The sequence below is a fragment of the Gracilinanus agilis genome, chromosome 3 (genome assembly GCF_016433145.1).
Source record: "Gracilinanus agilis isolate LMUSP501 chromosome 3, AgileGrace, whole genome shotgun sequence".
In the NCBI taxonomy this organism is placed as follows: domain Eukaryota; kingdom Metazoa; phylum Chordata; class Mammalia; order Didelphimorphia; family Didelphidae; genus Gracilinanus; species Gracilinanus agilis.
This window is the reverse complement of record NC_058132.1, coordinates 203578962-203593851: the sequence shown is the minus strand read 5'-3', so window position 1 is coordinate 203593851 and position 14890 is coordinate 203578962. Positions and strand designations below refer to the sequence as shown.

At 48.9% G+C, this 14890-nt stretch overlaps 1 protein-coding gene across 1 annotated transcript in view; it reads right to left on the bottom strand.

Annotated features, from left to right (window-relative positions):
* The window catches only part of PHLDB1 (pleckstrin homology like domain family B member 1), a 63052-nt gene that overhangs the window by 8428 nt on the left and 39734 nt on the right, over positions 1 to 14890 (bottom strand). The window contains exons 11-19 of the mRNA XM_044669610.1: positions 11329 to 11439; positions 11113 to 11202; positions 9554 to 9697; positions 7031 to 7168; positions 4290 to 4430; positions 3980 to 4082; positions 2231 to 2525; positions 2051 to 2141; positions 326 to 472 (exon numbers count right to left, since the gene is read on the bottom strand). Of these exons, the coding sequence (XP_044525545.1) occupies positions 326 to 472; positions 2051 to 2141; positions 2231 to 2525; positions 3980 to 4082; positions 4290 to 4430; positions 7031 to 7168; positions 9554 to 9697; positions 11113 to 11202; positions 11329 to 11439 (1260 nt within the window). The remainder of the gene's footprint in view (positions 1 to 325; positions 473 to 2050; positions 2142 to 2230; positions 2526 to 3979; positions 4083 to 4289; positions 4431 to 7030; positions 7169 to 9553; positions 9698 to 11112; positions 11203 to 11328; positions 11440 to 14890) is intronic.

Here is a 14890-nt window from a genome sequence, read left to right as displayed (position 1 = left end):
GCAGGATTAAGTGAGCTGCCCAGGGATCACACAGCTGGTCACTGTCTGAAGCCAGATTTGAACTCAAGGAGAGAAGTCTAATTCCAAGCCCAGCGCTCCATACACTGTGCCACCTCACTGCCCGTTGCTACCCCTCTGAAATCCCAGGCTCAGCTGCTATCCCTTACGCAGTGCCTCGAGTGACTGCGTGTATGTGAACACAAGGGCATCTCCGGATATGTGCGCACACGCCCACGGGCCGCCAGACCCCCATCTCTGGCTCACCAGCGAGATGTCCCGGGTCCTCCCTCTCTGGGACTGTCTCCCGGGCCCAGTGCCCACACACCTGGGAAAAGTGCTTTTCCCTCATCTTGACCTCCTTCTCCACCAGCTGCTGCCTCCGGGCACTCTCACTCTGGAGCTGCCTTTCCACCTGCTCCCGCCTCCTCCGCTCCTCCTCCAGGGCCTGCCGCCGTAGCTCCATCTCCCGTTCCTGTGTCCTCAGTGGGGAGAAGGAAGGAGGGTGAGGTCCCCACCCACCATCTGCCTCTTGAGTTTCACAACCTTCCCGACAAATCAGTTTAACTATCCTTCCTCTCAACTCTCATTCCCTGCCTTTTCTATTTCTTTTAGGACATATCACAACAAAAGACCCAGGTTCAAATCCCAGCTCTGATACTTATTTGTTCTATAACCCTGGGCAAATCAATTCTCAAATCAAAGATTCTATTTCCTCATCTGTAAAATGGGGATAATATCACTTGCATCTGACAGAGCTCTTAAGAAAAATATTTTGCAAACTACAAAAAAGGAAATATGACCATAGTCATTGCTAGCATCAGGCAACCAAGATGGCCCCAGGAGGCAGACTCTGGGGTGACGTGGGAAGGGAAGGGCCACATTTCCTCCTCAGGGGAGGGCATGCTTCCTCTGGAAACTGTGGTCACACACGTCGTCTATCAGTTCTCTGTTGGGCTGGGCCAACATAGCATGACTGACCCTGGTCACTCCACCCCGAGGGTTCTATCCCTCTCTTCTCCCAAACACGGAAGAAGGGGACAAGAGGCTGAAGGATGTGCAGGCCCCTTCCCAGCATGCCTGCACCTGGATTCGTGTTCTCCATGCTCCTCCTTCAAATAAATTTGCCCTGGATGCAAGAATTTTGGCTATCACCACAGTTATTTGTGCAGGTAACTTACTTTGGTCTAACAGACATCCTCTCCAGGAGGGGAGGGCTCTTGGCCTCTTTATCTTTGAATTCTCTCCCTCCCTCTCTAACATGTCACACAGGGCCTCGTACACAGGAGGTGCTTAATAAATATTTGACTCATTATTCAATTTGCCCAGATTTCTGAAGCAGAGTACAGAGCCCCCTCTGTGACTGGGCTGGCAAAAGGTGGCATCCCTGCCCCAAGGTCGACCTGCCTCCACACAGGTTTCCTAACCACCCCAGCTCCTGGCCACGTCCCTCCTCAGGACTCCTAGAGCCGGACCGAATTACTCGTGGACCCATTCATGTGACCTTTAGTTCTTAATTTTGTTTGATCGCTCTATTTTTTGTTTTTATTTCACCTTCATTTCTGAATACTTTCTGGAATTCTGAATTTCTTCTCTTGTCCCCATCCTAGAGAGGCTTCCCTTGTGGCAAAGAGAAAAAAAGTTTGGCAAAACCAAAAATCAACCCCTTTTTATGGTCCTTGAGCCCTTCTATGCCTGTAGTTTCCCACCTCTCCAAAGCAGGGAGGAAGGTTTTGCCTTCTTTTTCATACACAGAAAAGAGATTGTTAATTTTGTCCAATCACCTGCACGTTCCACCCAGGAAGCAAGGATATAGGGGAACAGGAAGGAAGATAACAAACATTTATTAAACCTGCCCTATGCTAGGCACCATTCTAAGTACTTTATTATCCCCATTTTATAGAAGGGGAACCTGAGGTAAACAGGAGTTAAGTGACTTGCCTGGAGCCCCACAGCTAGTAAGTGTCTGAGGTTAGATTTGAACTCAGGACTTCCTGCCTGCAGGCCCAGCCCCCTCACTCCCAATCCGGCCCACTTCCCCCATGGGGCTCACCCTAGATTCTATGAGCCGACTCTTCTCAGCATGGGCTTCCTTGAGCATCTTCTCCATCTCCTCAATCTTCCCCATGTCCATTCCGCTGGCACTGAGGGGGGGAAAGGAGAGGTAGGCCCACCACGGGAGGGGCCAGGCGCTGGGGAGGGCCCCGGGGGCAGTGGCCGCAGCAGGCATTACCTGGACATGTTGTCCGGAGAGCAGGCCGAGTTGCCCCCGGTGGAGATGCTGGTCTCCATGCTGTCCGAGCTCTCCAGGCTCAGCGTGTCGTAGGCGTGCTCCCCCTCCTCTGCCCGATCCCGGCTGGCCGGCAGGTGATGCAGGATGGAGTGGTGCATGAGAGGGGGGAAGCCCGCGGAGGCCGGGGGGTAGAGGGCCGCCCCGTGCAAGGCCTCCCACTGGCACTGGGCCTCTGCCGCGGCCTTCTGTTTGAGCTCGGCCAGCCGCCGCCTCTGCTCCTCAATCACCTGCTGCCCTGCACAGGGGAGAGGACGTCACGGTGGGCACAGCGCCCAGAGGGGAGCCAACAGTCAGCTCCCCGGAGAAATGCGGTGGGATCCCTGGAGGGGGCCCCCGGGGGACGGAGCTCAACAGTGCGGCGGCTGGCCCTGGCGCTTCCCCGCAGGGTGCCCTCCCTCAGGATGCTTCAGACACCCAGCAGCTAGCTCAGTGCTTCCAGCTCCCCCAGCCTCCTGCCCGCCTCTTGCCTCCACAATGCTCAGGATCCATCCCACAGGCCCTCCCTGTGGCCAGTGGTGGGCCAGCCTTTTCCATCTTGCAGCCAGGAGACAGGGAGGCTGGGAGAGCACATGCATCACACCCCCTTGGAAAGCAATGCCAGTCACAGGCAGGCTCCCTGGTTTGCCAGTCGGGCCTCACTCAGGCCCTGCAACAGCAGCCAGGATGGAAAAGGACGGAAAGGGTAAGAGACGGGGGACAGACACAGGGGCCAGACTTGAGAAGACAGGAGAGAGGCCCGATGCCCCCAAGAATTCGGGGTAGAGGCTACTTCCACTACCCACAAAGGCCAGGGCCCCAAAACAGCTAAGCATGAGAGCCATCGGCCCCAGGAGCCAAGGGCTCTGGCACGGGGCCTGGACAGGGTGGGAGGTCTGCCGTCATGCAGCTGCCATGGGGAAGGGAGGAATCGCTGGGCCAGAAGCAATGCCCACAGTGCCCACCGCTCTACCTGCTGTGTCGTCGAGAGGCAGGGGCTCTGCAGGAAGTGACTGGCCTGGCACGGGGGCAGCCGGACAGAGGATGGGGGTGGGCAGAAAGGAGACACAGAGGGCACAAGAGGAGAGAAAGGCACAGACATGGGCTTTCAAAACATTTGTAGATTCCAAAACATGGGACATGGGAGGCAAGGAAGGGAGGGCACACAGAAACCAGGGATTCCTGGGTCCCTGAAGCAGAGTCCAGTTTGCTCTCCCCAAGGGCCCCCCCAGGGGCTCTCCTACTTACTGGAACTTCTAGGGAAGAAGAGCCTAGGTCCTGCTTGGTCGATTCGGTTCTGTTATTAAATACCTACTATGTGCACGGCCATGCCCCCAATGGGTCATGATCTATCTTCCCCGCCTTTGGTCAGGACGTGTGTGTGTGTGTGTGTGTGTGTGTGTGTGTGTGTGTGTGTGTGTGTGTGTGTGTGTGCGTGTGTGTGTGTGTGCGCGCGTGCGTGCACCAGGCCTGGAGACAGGAGGTTCTGGGCTCGAATATAGCCTCAAATACTTCCTGGGCAACTCACTTCACCCCCCTTGCCTAACCCTTCCCGCTCCTCTGCCTCAGACCCGATATACAGTATTGATTCTAAGATGGAAGGTCGGGGCTTAACATGAAATAAAATAGAAGAAAACCCCTCCGGCTGTTGGCCAGGGTCCTGATCCGAATAAGAAGCATGCTTGTGACGGAGCGAGAGAGCCTGGCACTCACCCTTCTGCTGCAGGGCCAGCTGCCTCTTGGTCTCGATGTCCTGGAGCGTGGCTGCCAGGTTACGGGGCAGGCTCCCGGTGCCATTCTGGGTAAGGAGGGCACTCTGCAAGGGAAATTAAGCACATCGGTCTTGGCAGGAAGACAGGAACCCCTTCCCAAACCCTCATCCCCTCTAGATGCGTTTAATCCTTGCCAGGGACCCCTTCTGATGGTTCTGACTGCGCCCACCCCCATCCTCCACGTGAATACAACCTCTGCAGAACCCCAGGCAGGCCCCCCCTCACTAAGCCCCTGCCCCCCCCCCCCAGACCTTAGGGGAGGGGCTTCGGCCCAGGGTAGCAACGCTGAGCTGAGAGGATGAGGATGATGAACCAGAGGACGAGGGGATGGGCCCGCTGCGGGTACGAGGCAGGGGACTGCCAGCTTCACTCTCCATCTTGGAACGGTAAACCTAGGAGAGAGGAACGGAGCTCACTCGGTACAGCTTGGGTCCCCCTCTCAAACCAGTGACCCAGGAGGGGCTGGCCTCACACCACCGAAACAGCCGGACGGTCAGGGTGGGCTGGTCTCTGACAGATGGTTTATCGCAGTGGTTCCCAAACTTTTTTGGCCTACTGCCCCCTTTCCAGAAAAAATATTACTTAGCCTCCTGTAAATTAAAATTTTTTTTAATTTTAATAGCAATTAATAGGAATGATAAATGCACCTGGGGCCATCACTCGCTGCAGCACCCACCAGGGGGCGGTGGTGCCCACTTTGGGAATCACTGATTTATCGGCTCCTATTTGACCCTCACAGGGCCCAGAAGCCTCAGGCCACCTCCCAAGGTGAGCCCCCTCCTCCCCACTGAGGCCTGCCTTCCAGAGCAGCATCTCCTGATGCAGGCCCCTCTTTTAGCCCTGACCCCTGTCTGGATCTATCTGATGAGGGTCTTGGGAAAGTTCAGATATAGCCATTCATGATAAGTTATCAATGGCTTGAAAGGTTCCAACAGGAATCAGACTGTTTTCTTGTCTCCATATGGCAAAAGGAGCGACTGGGCTGGAAGCTGAAGAGACGAGTTTAGACTTCTTAAAGATACCCATGTGTAGAATAAGCTGTTTTTGGTCATTAGACATCTTTAAGTAGAGGTCTGGATGCCCATTTGCTGGACATATTATAGAGGTGGTTCCTGTCCAGGTACAGGCTGGACCAGACACCTCCTTGAATCACTTCTAATTCTGTATTTCTACTTAATGTCTCACAGGGATGAATGAATCCCCACAGCAGCTGTTCCCAACCTTCTTTCTCAAGTCCCTGGTGCCACCCCACTCCCATCTCTCAGTAGAGATCTCTTTCAGCTCCAACTTTATGCCACCTACCAAGAACTGCCTTATTTCTCCTACTCCACCGCGAACCCCCCTTACACTTTCACCTGTCCTCACTTCCTTCAATCCAGTGTCTGGGATTTAACCAGTTGGCCAAGGCTGACTCTATCCTTTGTAGCCTCAACCTCATTCTCTCCTTCTCTTCTCTAGGTGCTCACCTATTGATCATCCATTCTCCTCACAGGATTTTTTCCACATCTCCTCTACCAGCTTCTTCTCTCCAAAATGCCTAGGCCATGGTCATCCTTCAAAAATCATCCCATGGTTCTGTTATCCACTCAAGTTACTATCCCATTTCCCCCCCTTTAATATTAAAATCCTAGGGTTATCTACAATCACCACACTCTCCTGTCCATCTTGTCTCTCCTGAAAATACTCTTCAAGGTCAATGAACCCAGCTGCAAAATCTGATAAGCTACTGTTGGAGTAGGAATGCAGATGAAAGCATACAATTTTTCGTTTGTTTATTTGGGTATATGCTTGGGGGTTTTGGTTTTATAAGATTATTCACTTACAAAAATGAATAATATGGAAATGTGTTTTGTTTGGTACATGTATAACCCAGATTGAATTGCTTGCCAGCTCCAGGAGGGAGGAGGGAAGTAAGAGAGGGAGACAGTTTGAGTCGGAGACAGTTTGAGTCATATAACTTTGGAAAACAGAATCTGATAATCTTCTAAATTCATGCTTCATCCTCTTTGATCTTTCTGACCCAGGGGAATGACTCTTTAATGGTAGAATTTCAGGGGCCGTTGAAATGATTGGTAGGTAGAAGGCTGGGGAGGGGAGGGGAGGTGAGAGAACTGGGGAACAAACAGGCCTTTCCAATGGTCCTCAAATTATAGAAACCTTGTTGGCAGTTGCTCCTTTGCCCCATACTATACCCTCTGTCATTCTAAGCAGGATTTGGTTCTCTACCTCAATTCTCAAGGCCTCTCCACCATTTTACGTTTAATGGCTGTCTCTGTCTTCTATATGTATATGCTCCTTGAGGGTAGGGACTACTTGGAGCGTATCTTTTTATTTCTAGCACATCTATCACACAATGTCAAGCACAAAGAAGAGCTCGACAAGTGATTATTTATTGATTGTCCTGACCCTTTGTGAACTGCCCATTCCTTGGACATTATTGGACAGTAAGATGTGGCAAATTTAATCTGGGAAATAGCAGTCTCAGAGGATGTAACCTCATACTCAGTTATGTTAAAGGTGCTACTCACTGGACAAAGTCTCCTAATCCCAACTCCAGCTCTAAGTGTAAGTGAAAAGCAACTAATATTGGGAGCTGGGCTCAGAGAGAAGTGCCAGAGTGGAATCTGCCTCATATAGCAGGATGCTGAGAATACAGCGAGTAATCAATAAATATCTACTGACCAACAGATCTTCACTCTCCTTCTCACCCTCGTTCCAATTCCTTAGAGGAGATGCCAATTTAGCACTTCCCTTGGACCTTTCATTCCTTTTCATCATTTCAACTTAGCTTTTGACTGCAGAACAGCCCACTTCCCAGAAGAAGAACTTCATAGACTCCCACCAAAGTCCCATTCTCATACTCCACCTCTGTTTTTATCAGCTAAGGATGTTCTACTCCGTCCTAGGTGAGAGCTCACCAGGAATAAGAGAACAGAATGAAGCAGAGCTGGAGTCAGGGTTGAATTGGGGATGGGGGGGGGGGGGCGTTTACCTGCAGCTGTCGGGATGCTTTGACGGGCAGAGGTGGAGGGGAGGAGCGCGGGGAGGCAGATGGGCCAGCCCCGAGCCCTGCCATGAGCTCCTGGTACCACTGCTCTAAGTCTAGGGCAGGAAGTAACAGCTTCTCCATCTGGAGAAAAAGGGGGAAGAGAGGGAGAAGGGAAAAGAGGGAGGAGAAAGAAAAAAAGGGACATAGAGGGAGGGGAGAAGAAAAGGAAGGAGGGCAAGGAAGGAGGAAAAACAAAGAGGGGTGAAGGAAGAAAAGAAAAAAGAGGGGGAAGAGGAGGAAAAGGGAAAATGGAAAAGGAATAAAGGGAAGGGAGAAAGGTGAGGGATCAGGAAGAGAACAGTAAAGACAAACATGAGGAAAGAGAAGGATGGGAAATAAAGGAATGCAAAGAGAATGAAGAGAAACATAGTGAGAAAGCCATCACAGTAAAGATACAGAGAGCAAAGAGAAGCCAAGGCCTTGGAACAGAAACCCCATCACCCTTATGCCAACCATAACCCCCACCAGTGCCTTGTGTATAGCTCCATATGCCCTGGGCACTGCTAGCTAACCCCAGTAGGCTGGCAAGCTGGGGTAGGCAGGAGCAGAGCTTCTGATGTTGGCAGCCCCAAGAGCCACACTGCAGCCTTGGCGCACACAGACACACCCACGGAAGATTGTATGGGGAGGGGTGGAGAGAGGGAGAAGCAACAATATGGGAGTCACAAACCTCGGGTAAGACGGAGGAGGAGGTAGAAGAGGAGAAAGACGGCGGCCTAGTAGGAAGGCAGGTGGCTTGAGGCGCAGCTTGGAAGGCAGAGCCTGGGAGGGGAGGGCCGAGTGTGGGGGCTGGGGACATGGGCACAGGGCCCGTTTGGCCACTGCCCCAAATTTCCTTTAGCTGTTCAAGCGTCACATACTTGGGGGCACAAGGCATGGGAGGGAAAGTGAGAAGTTAGCAGAAAGGCAATGCCCAAGAGAAGCCCCCTAGCAAGTGGTAAGGGAAAAGAAAGGAGATGAAGGATCAAGCAGAAGGAGTTTGCCTGCTAGCTGGAATTCCTATAGCATCCAGGGCACCCAGTGAGCTGGGGTTTCCTATGCCCCTTGGGGTTCTTGCAATGACAGCAGGAAGTCTAGGACATTCCACAGGCCATTCATTGCTGAGTAGGCTTTGAGATGCCTTGGGAGAAAAGAAAATAGCTATTTCCAACCCACCCCTATGCCAGCCCCATACCAAGCCACCCACACCCCTCCCCTTTGGAGGCATAGGGTCATGTGCCTTTTGAGAAACAGTTTCTTGAGGCACTGCTGAGGTCTCCTTTGGTGTGCAATCCAGAGAGTTCTAGAACGATTCGGGGCCCACTAGGCACACAAGGAACATCAGTGGGCATATTCAGTGGTGGGTACCTCATTGGCAGGCAGGGAAAGAGCGAGAGCATAGGGGGAAGGAGCAGAAGCACTGGGGTCCAAGCGGGAACAGAGCTGGAGAACATCTGCCAGACTCACATATTCCTAGACCACATGGCAAGAAGGAGGAGGAGGAGGGAGAAGAGATTAGCAGCACACTGCCCTGGCACCAGGCACCCAACACTTCAAGCCAAGCCAAAGGCCCAATAGTTCATGCCAGGCATCCAAAACCAAATCCAAAATTGGGACAGAGGAATAGAAACTGCTTCATTTTCTCCCACAAGATCCACAACCCTGGCACCTTTTGTCTCCATAGCCTAGTGATGCCAAAGTTACCCAGTGCTCATGTCACTGGGCTTTGACACCTTGGCTTCTAACCTTCCTAGCTACAGGGAACCACAGCCCTCCAGACTGGGTTGGGTTTGTCCAAGGTCAAAGACAGGAAGCCTACAGACATGCCACTTGGTGCCCACTAAAAATCAGGACTCATCCTTCAAGGTATCCAAGGTCCACATGCCTATGAAGTGGCGGGCACCCCAATACCTAGAACACACACATGCAACCTCAGCAAACCAGCCACAACACTACTCAGAGCCATCATGGACCTCCATCTTCCCTAGGGAAGATGGAGGAAAGGAAAAGGTAAGGGCAAGAGGTACCACCAAGAAGATAAGAGAGCTCCCAGGAAGAGACCCTGAGCAGGGATCAGCTACAGATCCTGACAGAGCAGAGAGCAGGGTACCTGGATGCTTGGTGCCCTGAACAGTGACACACCAACCAACCGTCTCCAGGAGGGGCCAGGCCACACACCACAAGTCACAAGAGAAGAGGAAGAATGGGGAGAATTGTTTTGCTTTAAAATAGGAGATGAATGAAATATAAAATGTGAGCAAACAAACAAAATCTGGCATGTTGGTTTGGCATGGGTCAATCAGACACATTATGTTAGGGAAAGAATCTCTTTCACACACACACAGAGCTCCAAATTCTGGAGCCAAAGCCATCGCCCTGTGTTTGCCACCAAGCTCCTTCTCCCGAGCCCCTAAAAGAGGGGCGCAGCTGCAGGGACGGGGCCAAGCAGGCACAGGCAGCAGCAGGCATGCAGTTAGCAGTGATTACCTCTTGCATCTTGGGGCAGAGCTGGGTGGAGGCAGGTGGGGTTAGGGGGCCGGCGGCGGCCCCGGGTGGGGATGGCCTGGGGAAGGAGCCCAGAGCCTCAGTCTCCAGCCCCAGCTCTGAGGACTCAGAGATATGCAGATCATCCTACAGAGAGGGGTTGTGGTGAGTAGGGCGTCCTCACATTCTTACCCTCAGGTCAGTCATCAACCCCAGGCCCAAGACACACTGTGTGTGGGAAAGGAAGAAGTTGGGTGGCAGGGGGTGTCACAGGGGGAAGGGAGGATATAGGGAGAGAGATGACAGAGAGCTGGACGTATGTGAATCCCGGGGCTAGGTCAGCACTGGGGGCCCCATTCCAGGCCCACGGACACAGGCCCAGACTTCATGCCAGGTGTCCTGAGGCAGCCAGATAAGCCGAAAGAATACTGTTCTTAGATTTGCATGGCAAATTCTTGACTTTAACACAGACTAGTTGTGTTACCCTGGGCAAACTGTGTAAACTTTCTAAGCCTCGGGCTTCTCATGGCTAATGTGAAGATAAGACAACTCCAGCAGGGTCCTTGGAAAGATCATGAAGTATTTTGTAAACCTAAAAGCACTTGGGTTTTTTTAAACCCTTACCTTCCCTCTTAGAATCAACACCATGTATTGGCTCCAAGACAGAAGAGCAATAAGGGCTAGGCAATGGGGTTAAGTGACTTGCCCAGGGTCACACAGCTAGGAAGTATCTGAGGCTAGATTTGAACCCAGGACCTCCTGTCTCTAGGCCTGGCTCTCAGTCCACTGAGCCACTTAGGTGCCCCTGATGACTGTATTTTGGAAAAGGCCCCAGTGTCTACTTCAGAGCCACCAGCTTAGATCTAGATTTCAAAACTTGCCTTTACCTCCACCTGCTTCTATACAGAGATAAAGAGTCTACAGATGTAGAGTACTACATATAACATCTGATTTTTAGCTGACATTTATACATCGGTTGCTTTTGCGGAATTCCGCCCCCCCCCCAACACCAACTTTTAATTGTCTGTTATGGAAGATAGTTCTATATGTAGGGAAATGTCAGTGATGCAAAACCAAAAGATGTCAATAAAATTTGTAAAAATAAATAAAAACCAGACATAAGTCCCGTTTCCAGAGAAGGGTGACTGAATTGCCTCCAGGACCAGCCTCATGACACCTCATATCATTAGACCCCAAATCTCTTAGCTGCCTCTTGAGGCAGAAATCTCCTCTTCCCTATACCAAACAGCCGGATATTTCTGAGCGTTAGGGTTCCTTGACCCATTGGGGCAGCCTGAGTACCAGGACCAATGGGGGAGCCCAGGACAAGAAGGACAAATGAAATGTGGCCATTGGGGAGTTCAAATCCTCAATGCCCAGCCTCCAAACATCTGTCATGTCTACAGCCCCTACTCTGTTTCCCCCACCACATACACGATCACCCTCCAAGCCATATTTAGGCATTAGAGATGTAAGAAGGAGGTGAAAGTCCTCAGGGTGACCCCTTTGGCCCTGGGGCTTCGGGGCTCCCCACACCGTCTCCAGCCCCAGGCCTCCCTTACCTCTTTGAGTGCTGACGTTGTCTTAGGAAAAGGCCTCCCCCCTGTGAGTGCCTGGTATCGCCTCTCCAGTGCTGCCAATTTCTCCTTCTCCTAAATCCAGGGAATAGGGAGAGACATCTAGATAAGGCTCCTTCCAGCCCAAGCCCCTCATTTCCTTAACTCCTCTCCCCAACGAGCCGCTTCCTTGCCCATTGCTGGCCCTCAGCCCCATAGTACCTTCTGCAGCAGCTGCAGGGAAGAGTTCTTCTCTCGAGCCAATCGCTCAGATTCCTGGACAGCCTGGGCCCGGATCTGAGTAGCCTGGGTCTCCAGCACCGCTAGGCGCTCCTAGGGAAGGGCACAGAAGGAGAGCTCGTCAGAATACAGAACACTAGTACCCTGGACATGATAGATACATTTGCAAAGCTTCTACCAAGTTTTAGGCACTGAGGACACAAAGACAAAAATGAGAGTCCTTGCTTTCAAAGAGAATATGTCGAAAGGAGGAATTTTGTGGTTCAATCATTTCAGTCGTTCCTGCATCTTCACAATCCCATTTTGGAGTTTCCTTGGAAAAGATGCTAGAATGGTTTGCCATTCATTTCTCCAGCTCATTTTACAGCTAAGGTTTGAGGCAAATAGGATGAAGTGACTTGCCCAGGGTGGCCCAGCTAGTGTCTGAGGCCAGATTTGAACTTAGAAAGATGAGTATTCCTGACTTTAAGGCCTGGTGCTCTATCCACTGTGCTACCTAACAGCTCCTTTACTGAGGAAAACAATGTGTAAATAGATAAGTAAATACAAACTAGTTTAAGAAGAACAGCACAAATAATTAAGTCAACCAAAGAGGCTATCTAGAAGGAGGTAGCACCCTAGCTCATCAAGCCTTGAAGGAAGCCAAGGGCTCTAGTAGGTGGAAGCATTCTGGGCATGGGGGACAGTCTGTATAAAGCCATGTATAGGAGGCTGAGCTCTGGGAATAGCTGGGAGGCCAATGTAGCAGGATACAGAATGCAGGACAAGGTTAGGAGGGTCTTGGGTTCAAATCTGGTCTCAGACACTTTCTAGCTGTGTGACCCTGAGAAAGTCACTTAACCCCAAATGCCTAGCCCTTACTGTTCTTATGCCTTGGAACTGATACTTAGTAGTGATTCTAAGACATAAGGTAAGGGGTTTTTTTTTAAAAAGAGAGATGTGGCTAGAAAGGAGGAGGCCAGTAAATATAATGGTAGAAAAAGAGAGACAGGCAATGTGGGAGAACCCACAGGAGAGGAAGTCTTAAAAACTTGGGTTCTTACAGTCCATGAGGAAGAGGGAATATCTTCTGCCAACTTTAGATGTGAACTGGATTTTAGGTTGAATGATTCCTCTTAACGATAATTGGAACAACTGTAATATCTTTTACAAGTCCTTCCCCTCACCCCCTTTGGTTACTATATCCTTCTATGAGTTTATCCCTTTGGTTATTCCCTCTCTGCTGGTTCAGGTCCTCATCACCTCTGGACTCTAACAATCACCTCCTATTTGTTCTTGCTGATCTCAGTCTCTCCCTCTTCCCAATCCAATTTCCTTACAGCTGCCAAATTAATATTCATAAAGGCCAGGTCTGATCATTAGACTATGAGCTCTTTGAAGACAGGAACTGTTTCTGTATCTTTTTCTATCCCTAGGACTTATTAGCACAGTATCTGACACATAGTCGGCTATTAAATAAATGCTTATTGACAGGCTGATTGATCATGGCACTCACCTTGCTAAAGAAGCTCTAGTATCTCCCTACCATCTCCTAAGTTAAAAATACAAATTATCTTCTTTGACATTTAAAGCCCTTCACAATCTGGTTCCAAACTAACTTTCCAAATTAAATTTTGCATTACTCTCTCTCATGCAATAAATCTATATTACAATCAGATTGGCTTACTTTTAGAGCCAGATGGAGCCTACATTATGTATTTACTTAATATGGCCATGCTATTTTCTCTTAGGAGAATGTAAGTTCCTTGAGATCAGAGACTTTTTCAATGCTTTTCATACCTCCAGGACCCAACACTGTGCCTGGCACATACTGGATAATTAATAAATGCCACTAAAATTGAGCTGAATTGAGCTAAGGGAAGGGATATATCTAATTAGCCAATAATTAAGAAGAATATACCTCTAAAAATGGGAAACAGAAAAGACAATGATTCTTATTACAACTATTTGTTAGAGAAATTTAACCAATTTAAAAATAGTTGCCACAAGAAGGCTAAAAGAGCCTAAAATAATAGCAAAGAGACAAGGCAGTCAAAAGTGACACAAATTTAGAGTACAAGCTCATTTGCAAAACATTACAGAAGCAGGTGACAGAAGATTAAAAAGCAGCATTACTTCAAAAACAAACAACAAAAGATAATGGAGAGGGAAACTATCTTATTGAAAAAATAGCATATCTAGATCTAGCAATACCATTAGTGGGTCTCTTTCCCAAGGAGATGAGGGAAAAAGGAAAAGAACCTATATGTTCCAAAATATTTATAACAGCTCTGTATGTAGTGGCAAAGATTTGGAAATTGAGGGGATGCTCTTTGATTAAGGAATGGATAAACCAATTGTGGTATATGATTGGGATGGACTACTACTGTGCCATAAGAAAGTATGGGCAGGCTAATTAAAACAAAACAACTTGGAAAGAACTATACAGGATAATGAACAGCAAAATGAATAGAAAGAATATCATACATGGCTACAGATTTGATACTTGAAGAATAAATTGTGAATGTTATTTCTAATAAGATATATGTGTGTGTGTGTGTATATATATATATATATATATATATATATANAAAATAGCATATCTAGATCTAGCAATACCATTAGTGGGTCTCTTTCCCAAGGAGATGAGGGAAAAAGGAAAAGAACCTATATGTTCCAAAATATTTATAACAGCTCTGTATGTAGTGGCAAAGATTTGGAAATTGAGGGGATGCTCTTTGATTAAGGAATGGATAAACCAATTGTGGTATATGATTGGGATGGACTACTACTGTGCCATAAGAAAGTATGGGCAGGCTAATTAAAACAAAACAACTTGGAAAGAACTATACAGGATAATGAACAGCAAAATGAATAGAAAGAATATCATACATGGCTACAGATTTGATACTTGAAGAATAAATTGTGAATGTTATTTCTAATAAGATATATGTGTGTGTGTGTATATATATATATATATATATATATATATATATACATCCACCCAGTCTATAACAATGGTTGGATGGAAAGCCCCATTGAATCTTATGTATTGTGTGTATGTGCACACATATACACAAATAGATAATGAACAAAGTCTAGAATTGAAAAAGAGGAGTAAATGGGGATGAATAACATTTAGGAAACTGAAGTAGGGGCAGAGCCAAGACAGTGGCTTAGTAGCAGCAAAAGCCTTAACTGCTCTGGGAATCCTTCCAAATCACCCTTAAAATAGCACCTCAAACCAACTTAAGTCACAGAACCAAAAAGGAGATGGAGTGAAGGGTTCTTCTGCAGAAAACAACTTGAGAGGTAGGCAGATGTTGTCAATTTTTCACAAGACAAGAGAGAACCAGAAATAAAAGTGCACACAGAGAAGTACAAAATGATCACTCCTCCACCTATTGCACCAGGTTCTGAGCCCCTGCATAGGCCAACTTTGGGGTCCTGGGACTTTAAGCCAATAGCAGAGTACCCCCACACCCACCTGTTGAAGTCCCAAGCTCTGGCACAAGCCCACAGTGTGACCCTTGATGCTTTCAAGCCTGTGGTGAAGCCCCTAGCC